This window comes from Rhopalosiphum maidis, chromosome 1 (genome assembly GCF_003676215.2).
Source record: "Rhopalosiphum maidis isolate BTI-1 chromosome 1, ASM367621v3, whole genome shotgun sequence".
Classification (NCBI taxonomy): domain Eukaryota; kingdom Metazoa; phylum Arthropoda; class Insecta; order Hemiptera; family Aphididae; genus Rhopalosiphum; species Rhopalosiphum maidis.
This window is the reverse complement of record NC_040877.1, coordinates 19,532,594-19,555,938: the sequence shown is the minus strand read 5'-3', so window position 1 is coordinate 19,555,938 and position 23,345 is coordinate 19,532,594. Positions and strand designations below refer to the sequence as shown.

Sequence of the window (23,345 nt, the reverse complement as noted above, 5' to 3'; positions counted from 1 at the left end):
GTTTGTGACACGTGACTCATTGAATAAAGATTATTATGAGCGTGGTAGACAATCATAATAAATTATTAACAATTAATGTGATTAAAAAACATTCACAAATGTAAATATAAAATAAATAATAACGGGTCTTAGTATAGTACATGGCGACCAGGAATCCCATTTAAAACGCAATATAATAGAAATAACACACTGTGGACTAAAAATACTGTAATTAAAAAAAAATGTCTTACATTTTTTTGGTATAATCTAAAATTATTATTAGTGGGTCGGAAAAGTGAAGTTAAAAATAAATCAAATTTGAAATGACGCATACTTATATACATTTTTTTATTTTATGTTTACAATAAATTAAAAACTAAAAACTAAAAAAAGGTTAATCTCAAATTGAAAACCATCTAGAGTATGAAAAATAATTGTTATATTCTGAAAACGAATATCCTTTTGCGGCAGTGTGTAGTGGTTATTGTTGGGATTTTTTGTAGAGAATGTTAGGATGTTTTATTTTTTGAACATGGTTACTTTACTATAAAAGGGATGACATAGATTAGAAAATATGATTTTATTTTTACTAGAAAATAAGATATCATGTACAATGCGCGTGCGTTTAAGTACTTCAACGATAAGCGAAGGTTTGAATGGTTTCGATTCGACAGGAATAATAATCTATAGCTGCGGGGCAGGTTGCGGTCGCTTACACGATGTCTATCTGCGTGATTAATTCTTGTGATTTTTGCTTGTGTTAATCGAGCACCTTTGTTCGGTGTATATAATATATATACGGACTGACTCACTAACAGGGCGATTCACAAGCATGCTCACCTTGGTTTCCTTTCATTATGAATTTATTCAAACTTTGATTTTTAGAATATATAAATTCATATTTAAAAGACCATGTTTTAAAATTCCCGAGAGTTTTTGTATTATATATTAGGTTATAAACTTTTAATTTTTAAATGAAAAGCCACCCACAAAAAAATAAACTTTACTGTAAATTATTTAATTAAAAATTTTAACAAATAGAATTTTAGTTTTTAAAATATATATAATTAGTAGTAGGTATAGTCTTTAAAAATGGTTTTACAAAAATAAAAATAGTTGTAGTATTGGATCTTAGGTTTATTATACTTCAACTACTCTTATAAATTATTAATGTTGATAGATTCATTGATCACCCTAACTTTATCATAAATTATAATAGTATAATATATGCATGATATGACGTGTATTAAATATGTGATTCATTCTAAACAATATACATGTTCTTTAAAGACAAATATATCCTTGACGTAAGGCAAATCCCAAACACTATATTATTTAAAAAACATTATTTTTTTTATGTATTAAGTATATTTATTGAAAATTAAAAAAAATTAGATTTTGAATGACCGCATTAATGAATAAAACAATGGGAAGTGTGCACGTTTGGCGAATCACTCTGTATATGTATATAGCTGTTACTAGCCAACATCGCCGAAGTCGGCTGCCGTTCATCGAACATGTTTCTCCATTAATTCGTTTTATTTCCCGTTGTCAAACGCTTTCGAACATTCGTGATTTCCGTTTTGACTTCGATTACAGCCGGTAAATTTATTTTATGATCGGTATTACGATGCGTCAAAAGAGGTGTAGTGGAGCTGGGACGTTTTCGAACAACACGCGATCCTGTGCGTCGCTGTAGTTGTACCCAGTGACGCAGTAACGGTATTATTATACCTACTATTATTATTATTATTATTACATAACACGACGAAACATGGGTTAAGATCACTGTCCTATTTTCCGTGCCTGAGGTTAAAGTCGACGACAAGTCGGCGATGTGACGCTGTCCATATTCGCGATGATACGTATAATAATAATAATAATAATATGGCTATTCTGGTCGAAGGAGGTCTGCTGCCTGCAGTGGCGGTGTCGTCACTTCGTCAGTATTTCAGTAGTTATTGCCGCCTTGCGCACCAGCAATCGTTGATTTGCCACATAGGAAGTACATGCGTTGCGTTCGATTTAACGATATCGTCTAGCGTCAATGCCTACTTGTAATTTGCACACTTTAGTATTATTTTAACACATCCATGACGTTACTACTGCTCTATATAGCCATAACAATAGTTTATTAAATCTTTATTATATAACTATTATAACAATAGTTTATTAATTATATAACTATACTCGTATATTTAATAATAATTATTGTTATTACTATTATATTGTCTCGTATTACGTACCGGTTCATTAAACAGACCGTCATATTGTATTAATATATTATCGGCCATAAAAGTATATAAAGTTAAACAAGTTAAACGCGTTTATTGTCGTTGTATTATCGTCATCGCGACTTATTTTAAGGCTAGTACAAGAAGAACTGAGACAGTACAATATATACCTACGGTCGCGGCAGTAACTTAACGCCGTGGTTTAATTATTACGTTTCAAATGTTCTTTGAGGTCGAGCAATCATTGCGTTTCAAATCACCTAGTCGAATTCCGAGTTTGAAATGCAGTGTTCATTTCCTTATAATTGTATGCATAATATATTTTTATCCTATTTACATCGGTATAACCTGTCACGAGTTTAGTTGAAATATGCATTTCAATCATGAAAAAAAAAAATGATCTATTAACTGAAATAAATCATTAGATAAATGTTCAGTCTTTCTGCATAATAAGTAAATCACAAATGAGAAAATACCGTATAAAACATAGTGTATTTCTTAAACATAAAAATTATTAGGTTACCTTATATTATATAATAATTATGTAATCATAAAATATATATTATATATAGTTCGCTTACTAATCATAATTAAGTGTATAGTACGTTCCAAATTTCAAATATATTTATTAGATACTGTGAGTGGAGTAATATGGTGTATTATAACGATGATTATTATTTTTATGTATCTGACGTCACCTTTAGGATCAGTAAAAAATGTTTCAATCTTTAATTTAAAAGAAAGCTTTCTGGTGAAAATTAGATTTAGTTGATACATTTGGTGTAAGATCAAAAGCAAAAAAATTCCTCACTACTATTCGTTTAAATAGTAAGAAAAACAGCAATTTTTACACAAAGCCCAGCTTTTGACAAAATCGTTTTTTTTTTTTTGTAATTCTCTGCTACTTATAATTTATATAGACATGATATAATTTTAAAAATATTTTGGGTAAGTGTCATACTGTGAGATATGTGTATTGAATAACTATCAATTGTCTTATGCTATGTAAATAATGATTATGTTAAGTATTGAACTGTGAATGACAGGATAAATATAACAATTTTGCATGAGTGGTATATAAATGGAACTGTTAAAAATCGTTTTCAATTTTTTATGTTAATTTTTTCATATAATATCCTGTTTTCTTAATGTATTATATTTTTGATTCAATCTAATTATGATCTTCGAATCAGCATATATGTATTATTTTTCCTCGATTTTACAGTTGATAATTGTATTAATAACTATCTATACATTTGAATATAAGAACTTAATAAATTATTTATAATACTTGTAGACTACAAGAATATAAGAAGAACACAACAACCGTCAATTTCGTTTTTATATATATTTGTATGCGTTTTTCAACCTTTATTAACAAAGCTCTGACATAGTTATTTTATAACAATTAAACAGTAATTTGGGCAAATTTAACCATCAAAATAATTCTGAAAATAATTGAAATCAAGTCCATTAATTAATTATTTGTAGAAATATTTAATGATATTATAAATGTTACTGTATACGCTGAACTTATTGAATTTTCAGGACAAACCTTTAAGTATAACGCTATCATAGGCATGGTTGTTGATCAAAGTTATGAAGTGTACATCGTGATATTCGTGTAAATCTAATTACATTGTTTGATTGCTTACACAGCGTATAGCACCGGTTTCGTGTTATCAAATAGCTTTGGTAAGGAATGTTAACGATTGTTCGTGACGTTCATGAATAATCTGATAGCTGTACAGTGTACAGTGACGTGGTGGAAAGGAAAGCGATGATAAACGTTTATGAGCATTAATGAGTGTCAAAAGTGGTGGTAACAGGGGTAAGAAAATACCGCCATTAATATAAACAATAGTGGACAAAAACAATTTGCGACTTTCCTTAGCCTCAACGGGAGTGGTTTTAGTTGTAATGTATATTTTCTCGAACAAATTTAGTTGTTGTTAAACGGACCATGAAGTATATCACTTTGTCAAATCAATTGTTCGGCGTTTCGTTTTGTTAAGTACTTGTGCCGACAAAGTCATCATGAGTTCGTGATGTTTCCGATAAAATTGAAAACCAATCAGAAGACCTATTTTTCAGTATGCGAATTTATTTTATTCTTATGCTGAGATATAAATTATTTTAGTATAGTTTTTTTATTACCTTCTGCTAATAGAATTAAGCATGCTAGTTTAAAATCTATGCTAAATAATATTATATTTAAAAACTATGTGTTTGAGAGGATAGCAAATTTTGTATTAACAACTCTATATTATTTAATTAGTTATATTAAATATATCATATTTTATATAACAATATACATTATTAAAAAGCAAAGTAATATGTTAAAATGTTTTTTTAAAAGATACTTTAATATTAGAAAGTCGAAATATAGAAAAATATATAATTAGAATAAAATTGTTCAATATGATTTTGGCTTAAATTAATATTATCTTAAAATATATTTTTGTTTGGGTTTGAGTCTGATAGGATTTTTTTTCTTTATAACGTTTTTTTAATTTAAAAAATGTAGAAGCAATAATATTCATGAAACTATTGTTAAACCACAGAAATAATTACAGAAAACATAGATAGATTATTAGCACTAAATCTTTGTATTCCAAAAATACAATAAAATAAATTCGATTTACTAATTATTGTCACGTGTAGTTAATGCAGAATAGCGATGTGTGATAATACAAAACGAGAGGGATGTAACATATTACCTCAAAAGTGTGAATTACATAAAGAAGAGACTGTGTGGTCCGGTTATTGGATATTGTTGGAAAGGGAGTAATCAATCTCATCCCACAAAGAGGCTCAATAACGAAAAAAAGATACATTGTATCTCTTAGAGAGGTAATCATCGTAGGTCAATCGCTTTGGCATCAATAACGACTTTAATATTTTAAGTGTTTTAATAGACTTTTTAAATCGGTCTTAATATTTAAAAGCGGAGAATACACAGTCGAGTTAATTCATATAATATTTAATATACATTGTAATTGTATATTAAATATATTTTTATTAAATTTATTTATACTTATATAACTAAGTAATTATAATAAACAATTGATTAAATACATTTTACTGCGTTATAAAGTCAGTTCCACAAAGGTTTGTTTACGAAATTTAATTATCTAGTTTTTATGTTTAAACTAAAAAATATTAATACTATTTTGAATAGAGGAATGTTTATCAATCTGTATTTTATTAAATTAATTTTGATTGAATTGTGGTATTATGAATGATTGTAAAAATAAATTTTTTATTATAATATATTATTATATTGGTTGAGATAAATTTGAACCTAAATTATCTTTATTAAAGTTTATATAGCTATTACCATTAATTTTAAACAACCACAACAATCATCTGCATAAGAAATCATATGATATTATTCATTATCCATTCCAAGGTCATATCAACAAAATCTCTGGGTGATATATGACAGTTATCAAAATATATTTAATGTTTAACTACCAATGCCCATATCCTATAGTCACAAACATCACGTGCTAACTCTCAGTGATTTGGGTATGGAATTAAAACAGCAGCAAATAATATTTTATAGGACCAAAAACCGCAGGTGGGATAAACAATAATGAATAGAATATTAAAGAGCGTATATTATTGTATATTCGAGACTGGGATATTCAAATCAGAGATAGTTTAATCCCCTATTTCCTCTTGACAATCGGTGTGAAAATAAGACATTAAATACGTGTTGAAAAAATAATTCCCTATACTTGTTGTTGTTATATAGTTTAGGTGTGCTACCAATATATTACATAAAGCCTTGACTCTTATGTGAGCTATGTCAAACGATGACGAGTTTTTTTAAAAATTATATTTAAACGTTTTTATATTTTAAGGTATTATTTTTTTTTTAAATAAAGATATCTCGTAATTTATTATCTCACCCCAAAGATCTTATGGATTTCATTATACAGTGTTACAGATTTAATACACCAAATTTTATCAATTAGTATATTAGATGTTAGAGCTAAGGTTATTAGAAAAAAAAATAATATAAAAAGCATATTACTATACTCAACAGAAAATCATAAGTTATTACTTTATTGCAATAAAACAATAATCTTAAAATAATATCATTAAAATTCACTGTCTACACAGAAACTATACCAATGACATTGACTATCTAGAGCAAAATCTAGTAGGTACCAATATATTTAATTAAGCGTGTTTTTATATTATGTTTATTAGATATTATTATTTTTTAATCGAATCAAATCTATAGTATTTTTGGACGAGTATATTGTTTTAAAAATACTGTTTGTCGAAGAATTTATTTTTGTTACTTAGTTTTATAATTCTATGCTCGATTTGTTTGTTTTATCGAGCGATGCTTTTCTGAAATAATATTATGACTGACCTATAAATTGGTCATTTATGAATAATGTATTATCATAACCCAATTACTTCATTATTCTATAAAATATTATTCGTATAAATATGTCTTACTGAAAAGTAATATAATTATATTGTATTGTATTGATAGTAATTTAGTAATTATACATTAAACACATATAATTCATACCAATATAAGAGCTATGCTTAATTATTATTAATACCTAACTAGGCTATAACTATTTATTTTTTTGTATACTCGTATATATTTTTATTAAAATATAATAATTATATGTTTGCCAACATAGTATCAAAGATAAAATAGGGTAAATATCTGATTATCAATACTTCTCGAATACTTACAATTTTACTAAAAACATTTGTTTAGATATTAATTTACTAATTCAGATTTCGTGTTACATTTTTAAAACCTATGGTTTTTAATTTTTATGACATTATAATTGAAATATTTATACAATCTAGTTAATGCTAAAATTTATCATAATAAATAATAAGTAAAACTAGAGTGGATGGATATAAACAAATTTATGTAAAATACAATTTCGGATTTAAACTTTTAATGTCATAAACTGGATTTATATTTGACATTTTTATTTTTAAAACTATGCAGAAAAAATATGTAAATGCTAGAAGTTCCTTGTTAGAAGTCCTGTTTTGACGTTTAATCAAATTATGACTACATAATATGAGAATTTTTTTTACTATGTAATTTATATGGTTATAAATTTAACTAGGTAGTAAATAATGATTATTTTAAATACAAAATTAGCCATCAATATTAGTTTGTTCAAAGAAGTTTTTCAATAAAATTTTTGAAAATTGAGAAACTTTAAGATTTTCAGGCCAGAAAAACGGTTAAAGAAAATGAGTTGTTTTGATTTATTGAATTCTAAAATGTCACGTACGTAATCTTCAGAGTCAAAACGAAACCCTAAGGATTTTAAAAAGATTAAATTATACTGTCATCAAAATCCCTAAAGAATGCTCTAAAATAAAAAAATTAAAATTTATGTTCAAATATATTTTATCATTTTAAAGTATTTTTATTATTATTTACAGAGCCCAACTTAGGAATTTTGGGGCCCGGGTCTAATTTTTTGATGGGGCCCCAAATTAATTATTATCTAAATTCTAAATTATCGACTTAAATTATAAGTGTAGTCTTTTTAGTATAGGGATTTTTTATATTCAATTTATTTTATAAGATTATAAATAAATTATACCATAAGTCTATAAGTAATTATTTAATAACGATTAATATAAATAAAACGATAAAATTAAATTATAAATATAACTTATAAGTAAAAGAAGTGTAGTAGTGTAGATACAGTCTTTAATTTAAACAAAAAGTGTTAGCTGATATACATCATGTACATTGTACATAAAGTCAATGTGGTAATGCATTTTTCAACATAGTCAATGTAAATAATAAGAAAATTTACATGATTTAGAATTTAAGACAACGGTTTTTTTCTAGATTTTAGTTCACTAAACTTTTGAATTAGATCTGAAAAATCAAGTATGTTAGTTACTTCGTTTACACTGTTGATAGTTTTAAAAAAAATCGTTAATTTAGATAACTTGCTTACTGCGTATACGGCCTTCTTCTTTAATTTTTGTTCTATACAACCACAAACCGCTGAGATGAATCCTTTTTTCTCAGACATTTTAAAATTTCAATAGTTTTTGGCACACACTACTACACTAGTAACAAACATAACTCACAAACTCGACTAAAAACTAATTTAATAATTTAACATTACTATGAGAGTCGACGGATACTAACAACTAATGTACCGATTGTACTAATGATGCGAAACTGACCAACAAAATGTATGTAAAAGTAAACTGTAGACTGAAAGGTATACTACCTACGTAAGCAATAATATCATAAAATTTCACAGTGCCACTTGAATAATTAATTATCAAAGGAGCCCGAGGCCCCAAATAATATCAGGGCCTGGGGCTACAGTCCCCTAGCCCCCCTCTAATTTGGGCTCTGATCATTTAAATAGGCATAACATTTTTGATTTATTTTCGAAGTTGTTTTAGGGGTAAAAAAATTAAAAATAACATGATAAGTAGCTATACTTAGAATCTGAAAATGATAAACTGAATACATATGTACTTATATTTTGTTATTATTTATTAATTAAGTTAAAATAGAATATGATGTACAGAGTGTTTCAAAAGACTTATCTGATTTAAAATTAATATAGCTCGTCAATAATTAGCCGCAGGTTAGGTTAGGTTAGGTTAGGTTACTAATGGAAAGATAAGGTAACCAAGTTTATTTTAAGTTATCTAGCTGATAAATTTGGTACCGTAATGACTAGTGAACTACTCGTAGGTACGGTTTGTTAATTTTTGATATCGGATGAAGACTTTTGATACACTCTGTATAATATATTTTAAATTTAAGATTTTTGATAGTTTTTTTTGTAGGCATAATATATAAATAAAATAAGGAGAATTTAAAATATTAAAAATAGTTATTATATGGGTATACATATATAATATCAAATTATTTTTAAAATTTTTAAAAACACAGCACATAATTTAGTTTAAATTTGTAAAGTTGTAATTTCTAGTTTTTAATATGATTTTATATAAAAACCTTGTTTATTGTTAAAATCAATCACATGAATTTTATAACTAATTTTAAAATATGTCAACATAATATTATAATTGTATTCTATTTTATTTGGAAAAAAGTAACTTTTATAGCTTATAAAATATAAAATATAATTAATAACTATAATAATATACTATGTTTTATCCATAGTCATGTTTTGTTTTTCCTCCATATATGTGATATAGCAATATATAATATAACTTATGTACTACATACATTTCTACATAATATGTTTATTGTATATTTATATAATATATCATTAAAATGCTTAAAGATACCAATATAACAGGTTGCCCACTGAAATACTTAAAGTACTATTTTTTGCACAAACATTAAAAGTGATATATTAATAATATGAGTATAATACTATAATGAAGAGATTGTAAAGTTGCGGTTAATTTATAGCGGTTAGTTTTTATTACTATATAAACTTATTTTTCTCTTAAAATATAATAAAATAATGTTATTATATAATAATTTTTTTCTTATATACCTAATCTTTAAATTTTTGATTTGAATAAAAAGTATATTTTTAATCATAATATAATATTGAGTAGGAAAATCATTTATCGGCATCTCTTTCGTCTACGAAGAAGTATTATAGCTTATAAGATATTTACTGTGGATATGCTACAGATATATCGAACTTTTGTTATATTTATATGATCATCAATGTAACTGTCTTCTTGTAAGTTCTAATGAGCAAAACTTTTTTTTTTTTAAATCAAAGTTTTACATTTATTAGTGAACATAGTTATTTTCCAGAATGAATAATATTATGTCCAATAATATATATATCTTTAATAATAAAATCGATTTACCAGTTTTCGATTTGGTCAGGTTCATTGCAAATAAAATATAAACAGCATATTTTAAATTTTACATACTCGAATCTCATTGTTTATTATGAGTAGTTCATGTATTGATAAGTGTACGTCTGTATTTAGAATAATGATTTATTTTAGCTTTAGGAAATAAAAATGTCAGTTAACTCATTTATTAGTGAATTTGTTTTTTTTAAGGTCATGCAATTTTAATTTTATTTCTTGTATTGTTTTTTGTGATCCGATATTGATTTTGTCTGATACAATTCGATATTTATAGGCCACAGTGTATTGTGTGATTGATTAAATATTTCTAGGTCAATTAATTACTAGCACTTCAAATAATTTGAATATTTATTTAATTTTAATTTTTTAATTTTTTAATTTTTTTATCAGATGTAACTTAATGAATGGTATTTTATGGGAATTTTTTGTTTATTTACATGTTTTTAACTATCTTGTCGCTTTTATAATGGTTGAGATTTCAACACATTTGTGTGAATGCTCTAAAATTTTATTTATGTAATATAATTTAACAAAAAATATCTTAAATTACTAGTCAACACGTCATTTTCTTGTAGTGCTTTCTAATTAAAATAACAGAAAATAATATTATTTTCACAAATAACTAAAATTATATATTTTTTTTAAATTTTCTTTTGATGAACTGTTTTATCGTTATGTTGTAAGACGTAAAAATGAATAACAAGTTATTAATTTAATACTTTACCATTACTCTATTTAATACTTTTGGATAAATGTACTCATAAATTATTTTTATTTTTATTTTTATTAAGAGGCTAAACAATATAAATGTATTCTTAATTATTAAGAAATTTTCGTTATTATTCGGTTAACGTATAATATATTTTTATCAATATTGTTTACAAACAAATTGCATATGAATAGTGTATTTTTTGAACAAATTTTATGAAATCTCATCTGTCACGTTTATCTTTGATCGTGCACCATTCGCTGCTTTTGCACGCCAATGGTTTTTGTAATACGCAAACTGTTTTACGTGGTTTTCGTAATATTGACAACGAAACGGATAGGTTGAAAACGTTGGTAAATAACTACTATAAATGTTGTAACATCTGATGAGTTAGGAGAATATCAGCATACTATTTGTTTTCTCTCTCTATCCCATGCGCTACATGACAAATTTTCGTACAACGGAATATACCCTGTGTTGTTAGCTTTAGAATTAGAGTTAATTAACCTACCATCAAGTTGCAAACAAATTAAAATATTGTAAAAAAGTCTGCGTATAAGGTATAAACAGTCAACACAGACAATGTTCTTAAATTAAAATTTTATAATAACTCAATTACTGTAATACAAAGCTAAAATAGCAAGAAGTCAGTACTTTTTAACGAAAATATGCAATATTATGTTAGTAAGAGACTAAGAGACCAAATATAGTAAAATGCGCTGACATACTCTTGAGTCTTGATGTCTTAATTAAGTACAAATTACATACGTTATAAGTACAAAGTTGATAGTATTAAGTCGATGGAATGTTCTTTTTGTGATACACACACGCACACATATATATGTATGTATATTATTTAATTTTATTATATTTGAAATCTTGTAATAATATTTTATAATAAAAATTATAACTATAAGTTCTATGAGGTTGTAGTTATATTACTTTTATGTTATATTGTTTTTACATATTAATTTATGTAATTTATTGTGTATCAACGAAAATGGTATTATAACATCAAAACTATGTACCATCGAACTATTTTTGTCTGGTTCGTCTTACAGGATTTTTTAAATTATTGGTATATATTTTCAACATTGAGATTCAATTGAAATATACTTTATCATAAAATACGATATTTAATTTTTATCAAATAGAAACTTAAATAATAATAATTTATTACTTACAATTAATTAAAATTAAATATTTTAATGATTTTATTTTTTTGTTAGATAAAAATTAAAAATATGTTTATATTACTTAGTATCTATAGATTTTAAAATTATTGTAATACATTATATCTAGTGCTTTTTAAATTACAAAGGTCAATTAAAAATTAAAACCATTTTAGGTAGGAAATAATAATTTTTTCAGAAAATTTTATCAGATATTAAATAACATGCTTTAAGAATTATAACTTTTAATTATATTCTACGCGAACAAGTTAGTTACTTATTTTTTATAGAAATTTCTAAAAATAGAATTATGATGGTGATAGTGAAATTAGAGTAGTGAAGACTTCACAAAAAAAAAAATGGAACTTTTATACATCCAATGCCATTTTGATAATAGTTCGTTTATATTATTCTATCCTTTTAATATTCAATATTTCCGAATGGTGATAAGCTCATGTATTCATATCGATATCGCACAATGTTATAAGCTTATAAAAATAAAATAGAGGGACGAAACAGATAATTTTAAGAAAATAGAATTATTTTGTATTGTTGTTTTATTTTATTATTAGAAAATCAAGTAAGTATTATACATATTTTATATAATTATGTTTATATGTTTGATTAACCTACCTCACATAAGTTATATAACCTGTATTGAAGATAAGGATTTATAATAATTAATAATTAATAATTAATTTTAAATAAATATAATAAAATATAAAATATTGATTAGGGATAGGCTGATACTAGAACCGATACTTGATATTTGTCGATATTATTAATACCACAAATCAAATAAATTGGTTTTAAGAGTACAATAGGTAATCTTAGAAAATAATACTTTCTTTAAAATAGGTGTTCAGGATACATAAATTAAGAAGTATGATAAAATCATAGCAAAATGGTTAATGTTAACGCACGTTATATGGTAATTCCATTAATAAACATTTATTTACAAAGTTTTTAAAATTAATATTTTCATCAACAATAATTTTTTTTTTTTTTTTAACTCAAAAAGCATAGAATCCTAAATGATGTATTTATGATCCATTGATTCTACATTTTTATTGTGTGATTAAGATTAAAAAATATGTTTTTATAGCTTAAAAAAATATGAATATATTAATTGTATAGGTATGTAGGTATGTAAAAAAAATATATATATATAAAAATAAAAATATATTGATTTATGATAAAACAATGTGACCTAATATAGGTACTTACTGTGTTTTATAGTTACTAATCTAGATTCGTTGTATGCTTTATATAATACGATAGCTCGTCTAAACTTTATATGATTATCCATTAATAACAAATTGTTAATTTTATTTTGTTAAAAAATACAATGGTTTTAATATATAAAACTTGAAAAAATTAGCATAATTATATCTAAAATATAAAAATATAGCTGAAATGTATTTGTTGTGTTTGAAAATTATAATCATAATAATATATAATAGAATATTAGAAAATAGAAAATAGAAAATTACAGATGATTGGACTTTTATGTATTTTCCATATTTTTATACTTATATTGTTGAGGATATAATTTGTTTTACATTTGATTTTTAATACATATTGTAGGGTTTTAATAAATTACCTATATTACACTCGAATAATAGTAATATTTATATTTGTATTAATAAAATTTGTTTTGATAAAAATTATAATTTAAAAAAAGCTATTTAATAACTTTTTTTCTTTTAATTTTTTTTCTATTGTAATTAACTGATTAACTGTATGATTTATTTTTTTAGGTTCTATTAGCAACATAGATGAAACTCAATATTTTCATTGTAACAAGTCACAAGTAAGAAAAGTAATATCTGGCGTAGTTGGAGCAGCTTCAAGTGTTACATCTGTTCAAGTAGCAAATTTATTAAGACTTTTCAAAATACCCCAGGTAAAAAAAAATAAAATAAAAAAATTACTTAGTTATTTTATTTTGCAAAAAAAAAAAACTTTTGAAAGTATTTGTTAACACAAATTTAATATTATTTTTGAAGAAAACCTGCAGAGTTAATAAATATTTTAAATGTTTTATTCCAAAATATAATCGGTAAAAAAATTACCATCCTAAAAACTATTTTTAGTTTATTTTTCCTACTCTTAAATAGTAATTATGTAATTATTTCTATAGATTCTTATGCCATATAACTGATAACATGGAAAGAACAACGCGTTTTTAAAACATTTTTTATCTTATTTAAAAGTTTTTTTTTGTGTTTATCCCATATTTTTATTTTCTATTATGCAAAGACAATTTTTTACTTAATTTTTCAAAGAAGTTGTTTAAATTGTTATGGTTCAATATACAGTGTCCCGCGAGGATTTACCCATTGCAATATCTCCTGAAATAATAGAGATATCATAATTCTGGTTTTTTAATAAGATTCACAGGAATAAGAACTACAAATGTTTCATGTTTTAATTTATTTTTATGTTTTGGTAAAAAAGTTAAAAAATATATTTTTTTATTTAATTATTTAAAACAAAAATTGAAGATAGCCATTTTTTAGAGTTTTTTTTTCTGAAAATATTGACGTTTTAATATTTTAATTTCATCAATTTCCTGATTTTTAATATTTTTTCTAGTTTCTAAAATAACTGCAAATTATTTAATACAATAATGCCATAGTGGTATCATTGTATCAAACATGTGGCCCGCGTGATCGTACGGCTGGCGAACGGGTTTCAGTGTAAACGTCATATTTTATTTCTTAACTAGAAAAAATATTAAAAATCAGGAAATTGATGAAATTAAAATGTTAAAAGGTCAATATTTTCAGAAAAAAAAAACTCTACAAATTGGCTATCTTCAATTTTTTTTTTTTAAATAATTAAATAAAAAAATACATTTTTTAATTTTTTTCCCAAAACATAAAAATAAATTAAAACATGAAATATTTGTAGTTCTTGTTTCTGCGAATCTTATTAAAAAACCAGAATTATGATATCTCCATTATTTCAGGAGATATCGCAATGGGTAAATTCTCGCGAGACACCTGTAAATCCTGTATGGAGTGAGGAATTTATTGTTTTCACAATAATTTATGTTTTTATTGTTTATTTATATTTATAAATAATTATTGTGTATCAAGTTTGGAAGTAAAAAATTGTTTTAAAACATTGAATTAGTACCTGGAAATTATTTTTATGTATTTTGGTACTTTTGGAGGTCAAAAGTAGAAAATGTCGTAATTCTTAATAATTGTGAAGAAAAAAAAAACAATGTTATTTCTTATTATAATTTAGAGAGGAATATTGTAAACTTGAAATTTTATAAAAAAAAATTTCCCGGTAGTATAATATTATGTAATTACTAAAATATTTTGTCTCTTGAGTTATGTATAGGTATTTTAAGTTTTCAGCTTTTTTAGTTTTTTTATTTTATTTTGTCATAAATTAGTCAAACCTAATCAAGAAAATACTTATACTAATATAAATTGAATATAATATAAACTATCCTTAAAAATAGATGCTGATTCATTTGAATCGTTCGCACAGAATATGTTTTACATATAAGTATATTGATTTAACACTGAATATAAATTCAATACATTCATTACTACTATAACCTACGTCCTATATCTATTCAATGACGAGGAAAAATCAAACCAACCTGCCGAGCGAATTTATAGATTTTTTATTTGTTCATATTACCTATTAAACTCTACCAATTAATAATTTTAAAAATTTAATTTAATGATAACAAATATTTCAAAACTTAAATACTTTTAGAATTAATAATATATATAATAAGCAAAATTAAGGCATTTCTTTAGTAAAAAGAATTCTTTGTGAACAAAATTTGTATTGGTAACCATAATTTAGTTATTTATGACGAACTCAATGAGTATAGAATTATACATATAAAATTATCTATAATATAAAATCTTAAAACTAATTAAAAAATATCACATTATGAAAAAACAAAAAATTTTAATAGGTGTATTTTGTATGGTATTTTTTAGTGTTTTAATTAAAAAATACCTGGTACTTTTTATGATAGTTAATAAATTGTCTCTAAGTATTTGAAAATCGCTTTTTATATTGTAACAAATCAGAGTACTAGATGCTAAATCGTATACATATAGGTATATGTATACGATTTAGCATATAGAAGGCACAATTTTAAAAATTTTAATTTTGTTTTAGTTTTCTCCCGTTACTTTTAAATAATATGTATTCATAGATTTATATTCTATTTATTTATTTCCAACTCTTTGTAATAACAGACAAAGCCTATACAGTGTACACTGTTGGTACCTACATTGTACTTATTCAGTCTTATCTTCTGTTTTTGGCCACAGACAAAATATATAATGCTAAACTAAACATACTATTTCTTTTTTAAATCATTAAACTAAAAAAATATGTTTCTAACATATTAGATACGATGAAATTAATTTTTTTTACACAAATATTGAATGATTCAATGGAACGAGAATCATAATTTAAAATAAACAATTGTTACATAATTAACAATATACATAGATAGCAGTATATATTTGTATGTTTTCAGCGTCTTTTTATGAGGTATTTAAAAAGTTCAAGGGGAATGTTCTATTAAAATATATTAATCCTAGTATTCCTCAAAAAATATAATGTATATTCACAGCACCTTGTTATAAGAAAAAACAATAGATATCAATATTTTTATTTGAACAATTTGTGTTATTCTATTACATTAAATAACTATTACAGTTTCTAAGAAAAGGTTCGAAAAAAACATAAGTTTACAGAAGATAAATATTTCTTGTGTAAACGACATTTGTGATAAGGTTTACCTACGGTAAATATTGTTATGTGAGCGACAAATTGACGACCAAATACTGTATTATTTCAATGTAAAAAAGTGTTATGAACATAAAAATATATACTACTAGACATCATTCTATTGATAGGAACAGATAACGCAGCTTTATACTATTATATTTTATATATATAATATCCGTTGTTTTAGATCCTACGTTGACCAAATTTTCAATTAAATATTAGATGGATACAAATTTTACTTAAGCATAGCTAGTAATTTAATGTGCATTTTTTTCAAAGAGCCTGAATATTTTAAAATGAGTTTGACAATCGAAGTCATTTTTATAAAATTCTTACTCGTTTAGTACCTTGAATGATTCAAGATAAAATTCAATCATATTGCCGCAGTAACATAGTTGTCATGAATTGGTTTTTGAAAAGGTTTGGATCATTTATTCGATATTTTTTAACGATTTCCCATTTTCCCAATTGTTATCATCTATTGAATTTTGATAATAAATTTTAGTTGCATATAATAGTTGATAAAAACTGTCCGTAAAATAAGTCAATTGATTGATTGATTCTGAACAGAGCTGTTGAATAATTTTTTGTTGTGACTGAAATAATTTTACAGTAATATAGTTTTTTTGGTCATTTGCATATAATTTTTATCAATTTATTTAATTAATTAATGGTATTAACCTGAAATATATTATTGTATTTTTGATTTAATATTTATATTTTATTATAGTAACAGTTTTATAAGTTTTATTTATAAGATTGCATTAGTGGAAAATCCAACCATAGTATAAATAAATCGTTTCCATAGTTGTTTCATAGAAAAGTTAGAATATATTATGGTTGGGTATGGCGTCATTACTTTACCATATTTTGTTATTATATATATTATTGTAAAAATTAGTAAACTATTAACTATGTATGTTTGGTCACAATTAAGTTGGTATTCAGTATAATTTTTGATTTGAATTTGTAATTATCACTTGTATATTTGTCGGTATTAATTATAAAGTTCATAACAGTAATAAAGGATTAAAAAATCATATTGACATATTCAAATATATTTTTAACACATTTACCGAAATTCGTCCATTTATGACGTACTTGTATACACATTTTATTACTTCGTATTGTCCTTATATTTAAAGTAAACTCGAATGATAAGTTTTTCAGAATTTCTAATTTCGTTTTATTGTTAATTTTTTATTTCTGATATAATTAATAATCTAATGATTTTTTCAATTTAAATAATATTTATGAATGCCTATTAGGTGTATTAATGCCTTAAGTGGTATATTATAATATATAATATAAATATTACGGACATTATTATTTCATTTTTACGAGTCATAACGGTGATGATAGCCTATTATAGGCGTTGCTACATTTCAGGAAAAACCATCTATTGTGAAGCAGTTATGGATATATAATATAGTTATATCAGGCGGAAAATTGTATTTTATTATCATTCGATGCTTTCACCGTGACACCATCACTGATGTTCTAGCTATCTATCCTTATCGGTGTTCACGCGCTGTGCGATTCTTGATTATCAAAGTCCACTAAAGGACGCATTGTTATGCATACCACGTGCATCAGGGAATTAGCCTTGCGCCCAAATAGATATATATTATATAGTATTATTATCTCATACTTCGCTGCGACTTGTAACGGTAGATATGAGATGTCGGAAAACGTGTTAAAATCGTGCAAATGTCTAGTGTTGTTGTCACATTCAAATTATTGCACGATGTTATGCATGTTCTTGTTTATAAATATGCTTATTATTATTTATGTGCTGTATTGTTATATTATATACATTATTATGATTTTTTCGTTGGGTCTAACAATAATTGCAATGTCCTCATAAACACGTATGCATTTTAAAACGTAAATGTATACCCAAAGTTTGAGTAATATTCTTGATTCGTTGCTATTATAAATTATTATTTTTTTTTTTGTAATTATATTATCGTTATAATTACGTATGTTTCTGTACAGTATTTCTGGGAGAAGAAATTCTTAAATTGAAGTTACATGATTAAAAATCCAACCATTAGTGACACTTAGCTTGGGATTAATACGGTAAAAAGAAAATTAAATCAAAAGAACACGCTTTCTATTGAGTATACGGTGAGGATTTTCGAGTAGTGAAAGGGTACGTACCTAATCCATTCATGAGTGGATTTTGGCAGTTTCCTAGTCTAGCGAAAAACTTTTTTTATAATAGTGTAGCTTCTTTCTCAATTAACTTAATGTAAGATACGATTTAATTAAAAATAAGAGAGTAGGGGAAAGACTAGGGGTGACCGATTCGCGGCAGATTTTTAATGCAGCCCCCCACGTCAATTTCAAAACCATCAATCATTTATATAATAAATTATGAGAAAAAAAATTAAACAAAATATTCATAACTAAAAAACATATAAAAAATAAAGGCATTACCTTATATTGATTTAATGGTGGGTATAATATTATCGTCTCTGTAATTTGATAGAGATTGCACGTGCAGCACACATAAATTACCGATACGGGCGATTAGACGTTTAAACTTGGTCTGATTACAATTATTTATCATCGCGCGTTGGAGTGATCGTCGCGGCAGTGAGCTTATTATATTGGTTATCTGTAATATAGTTACAGAAAATCAAATACGGTCTGATGGTCACATGGTGGACGCTTTGTTTGTAGTGGTGTTAATGCTCAGTATAATAAATTACGTATTGTAATATTAGTATTTAGTTCGTTTATATTGATAATTTTTAACTTTTTTCAAATTTTCTTCGTTAATAAGCAAATAATAATAAAATATCACATTATAAAAAAAATAAAACTCACGGATAAATGAAACTTGTTCAACAAAAAGTGTGAGCTGAATTATTGTTAAATACTTTTTTCTATAAAGATGAACAATTAAGAATTAATAATTAATAATCATACCTAATTTTTAAGGAAACTGTTTCGGTATTTAAAGATAATAAATTAAAAAGAAATCATTAGCAAAGGTATGTTACCAAACTATTTTCACAAAGAAAGTATATCAACATTTATTGAACACCAATTTTTTTTTATTATTTTAAACATTTTTCTTCCTATAATAATTGTAAATAAATGTATATTTTTTTCTTGTAATAATAAATAAAATGTAATACTGAAAAATATTTTACTATTCACTATTGTAAATTGTGAATAAAATGTATATGGACCACAATAAATCTACTAATTCAATGTGGCCCAATCTTCACAAAACATTTGATATCCATGGGATTGACATTCCCGGAGTTTGTATAGAAAGTCTTCATGTGATATAATACTACATTGAAGGCTAGAAAGTCACCGGTGTGTTACAAAGTTTGTTTTCAAGCAATGCAGAAATTACACCAACAAATCTGTGAACTTTGTTATGTGATATGATTGGCTCTTAAATCAAATTTTGATGTTGAAAGTACATCGTTTGCGGAGAAATTGACTGAAGAATAAATTGTCATAAACGATTGAAAAATAGTAAGAGACTACTAGGTTAGGTCTATATATAATGGTTTGTCCAGTATAGAAAATATAATTATCAAATGTTCTAAGTATTGCAAAATATAAAAGTCTTATGTGATTGAATTATATATATTAGAAGAAGGTATTATGGTTTTTATTTTATTAAAATTTCAAATGGAGATATTTTTTTACTAAATTTGGTGTGCAATATTATTTTTTGTTTTTGTTTGAAGCAGAGATAAGACAACATGTCGTACACAGACGCGCGGGGTTTCTTGCAAGCCATCAGGTATTTATGAAAATTTAGGATATTATAGTTTATTTAAAAATATACACTTCATAGGTTATTAATATGAAGATTTTCAAACCCTAAAGTGACCCAAAATATATTACACTTAATAATGATGGTTTTCTGTTTCTAACACATTTTTTTTTACAAAATATTAGATAATATTAGATCGTGTCAGGTACATAGCACATGGTGTCATTTAGATAATATATAAATTACTTTTCTTGTAATACAGAGATTTATCTACTGTGAAGTTTGAATTTTATATTGCAATACATAAGTTGTGTGTTGTATACTTGTGCCATACTTTTGAATACATCCGAATATATTCTAATGGCGTGTTTCAAAACTCAAACTGTGTAAATATAAATCCATAGTATTATTCTATTCTACATCTGTCATTATAAAATCATCTTCAACGCTGTTTTTACACAAGTTATCGTATAGCCAATAATAATCTATAATCCGATACATTTATGTTCACAATTATTTCTTGTCGTTTTCGTTATACATTAATATATAATTCAATAATTCAATGCAGAATAAGCTATTAATCTAATTGTGTATTTTAATCGTCTACGATTTAAATTTATACCAATATAACTTATTTTATTTATCTTATTACTATTTTAATTCATTATTATTTATATTATACTATGTTTTAAGCTATAGTAATAATCTGTTAAAAGCTATTAAAAATGCAAATTAATAATAAAAACTTTATAATTTATCAAATATATGTTATTTATTATTGTATTTCGTTCCGCGATGTTTATTTACTAGCCTTCGGCAATTTCTTCTTAATTTTAAGTACAAAAGTTCGATATTTATTTAAAATAACTATATATAATACATTTGATTGTTAATTATATTTTTTTTCTTTATTACAATTTTAATTTTAACATTATTATCCAATTATTATACGGTCTTTAATGTATAGCAATTTTTTTTTAAAGAATCGAAGTTCTATACAGTACTTTTGTATCTCAGATCATAAATGGATATAATATAATGTATTGCTAAATTATCATAAGTCACATTTTTAATTTATGTGTCTCTCTGTTCGCGTGAAGGACTGATAAAGAAATAAAAAATTGAATCTCGTTAAAACGTGAAAGTGAAAAACCTCGTTGAAAATAACTTATACAGCTAACGGACAATAGACGTACGGTAAAAAAATGTCTACCGTCTTCGATAAATTGGATCTGTGATATTTGTGAAGATTGACTAATAACTAATTTTAAAAACTTTTTTGCCCTATTTAAGAGTTTTAAAAAATGACTAAGAGTTAATAAATTTGGATTTTCGGTAGGATGTCAAGTATATATAAGCGGTACATCCTCGTGCAGAGATTTACAATGAAAAAAAATTATTTTGGATACTTTCTAATTTGTGTTATTTTAAACTCGTTAAATATATCCTAACATGTGTTTTCGTCACAAAATATTTGATAAAGTTTTTTTAGAAATGAAATATTATGGACATTTATATATTTTTAAGCTAAAATATTGTGATATAAAATGATCGTTACAATAACGGTATACTTATTTTGAGTCGATAATATAATATACATTATGCAATTTTTATTTATTACCATTAGTGTATAATTTATAAAATTATAATGGTTTTTAAAAAAGGAGAAGGCACTTTTTTTCTACAAAGTGAATATTTTTTTAAATAAAGATTCAGTTTTTTACTTACATGAAATTATATTTAATATTTTTCAATATTTTAAACACAATAAAGAATGAGGATATTACGTTTATCCAAGAGACGAATTATATTAAATGCAATTTTGCGTGAAAACATCCCATGCGAGATAGGTGTGAAGTAGATTGACTAAAGTACGGTAAAGATTTATCATGGACTTATAAGGATACATATAGTATAGCCAGAGGGAGTCAAAACTAAAATCTTCAATACTTGTCCTCGAGAATTACACATAGCCATTTATTTAACTGTCTTCGTTAATACTGACTTGAGAGTTGGGATAGAAATTTTATTATCCAACCCATTGGTGGTTTGTATTTTAAATTAATTTGTATTAATAATAAATTTAATAAAGAAAAAGATTTATCAGAAACTTAAAACATTAGAAGTAAACAATATTTGCATATAATACATATTATAAAACACTTAAATTATATTAAATTCTTAAATAACTGTATTATATTTAATTTTTATCCAACTATTATTCATATTATGGTAACTGTATTAGTAAAGCCTTAATAACATTTTAATCTATTACATTATTTACCTTAACCGTTAAACAATTACTAGTTTTTTTAATGGTGTTTTCGACGCTTTAATTATTGTCAATCTAATAACTGTAGTAATACGTCTACAAACATAAAGGAAAATATTTTATGAAATACTTTTTAGAAGTGTATTACAGTAATATATTGTGATAAAAAGGTAATTTCATAGTTTTAATTTTGATAGCAGATATCATGTAATCGTGTAATACCATTATTATACTAAAATGGTATAGTGTTTTAAATATTTAAAAAGTCAATAAAAAAAAGACAGACTAAGTGTTAAAGGCACTTTGGTGATTGTTTATTTATTTTTATTTTATTTAGGTTCAACCGACCTGCCAGTGTTTGTTTTCTTGATGATTCTTATATCGTCCTTCAATACATATGTTTTTTACATCCTTAAAGTCAATACCTACGCATATATTATTTGACAAATAACCGAATATTATTTTATACTGTTAGCGCAGGAGCATATATATTTGACACAACATAACAAAACGGAAAACGTAGGTTTAGCTTCAGATAGTTTGTATTTCGACATTATTCTCGTTTATCATTTCCGTCATATCAAACAAAAAAACTATA

At 24.7% G+C, this 23,345-nt stretch overlaps 1 protein-coding gene across 2 annotated transcripts in view; it reads left to right on the top strand.

Moving 5' to 3' along the window:
* Positions 1–23,345, top strand: part of LOC113555584 (metabotropic glutamate receptor 2) — a 168,209-nt gene that overhangs the window by 14,127 nt on the left and 130,737 nt on the right. For both annotated transcript variants that reach the window (XR_003405405.1, XM_026960030.1), the window contains exon 2: positions 13,706–13,851. Coding sequence is in view for 1 of the 2 variants with exons in the window: in XM_026960030.1 (XP_026815831.1) it covers positions 13,706–13,851 (146 nt within the window). In the remaining variant the exon portion in view is untranslated. The remainder of the gene's footprint in view (positions 1–13,705; positions 13,852–23,345) is intronic.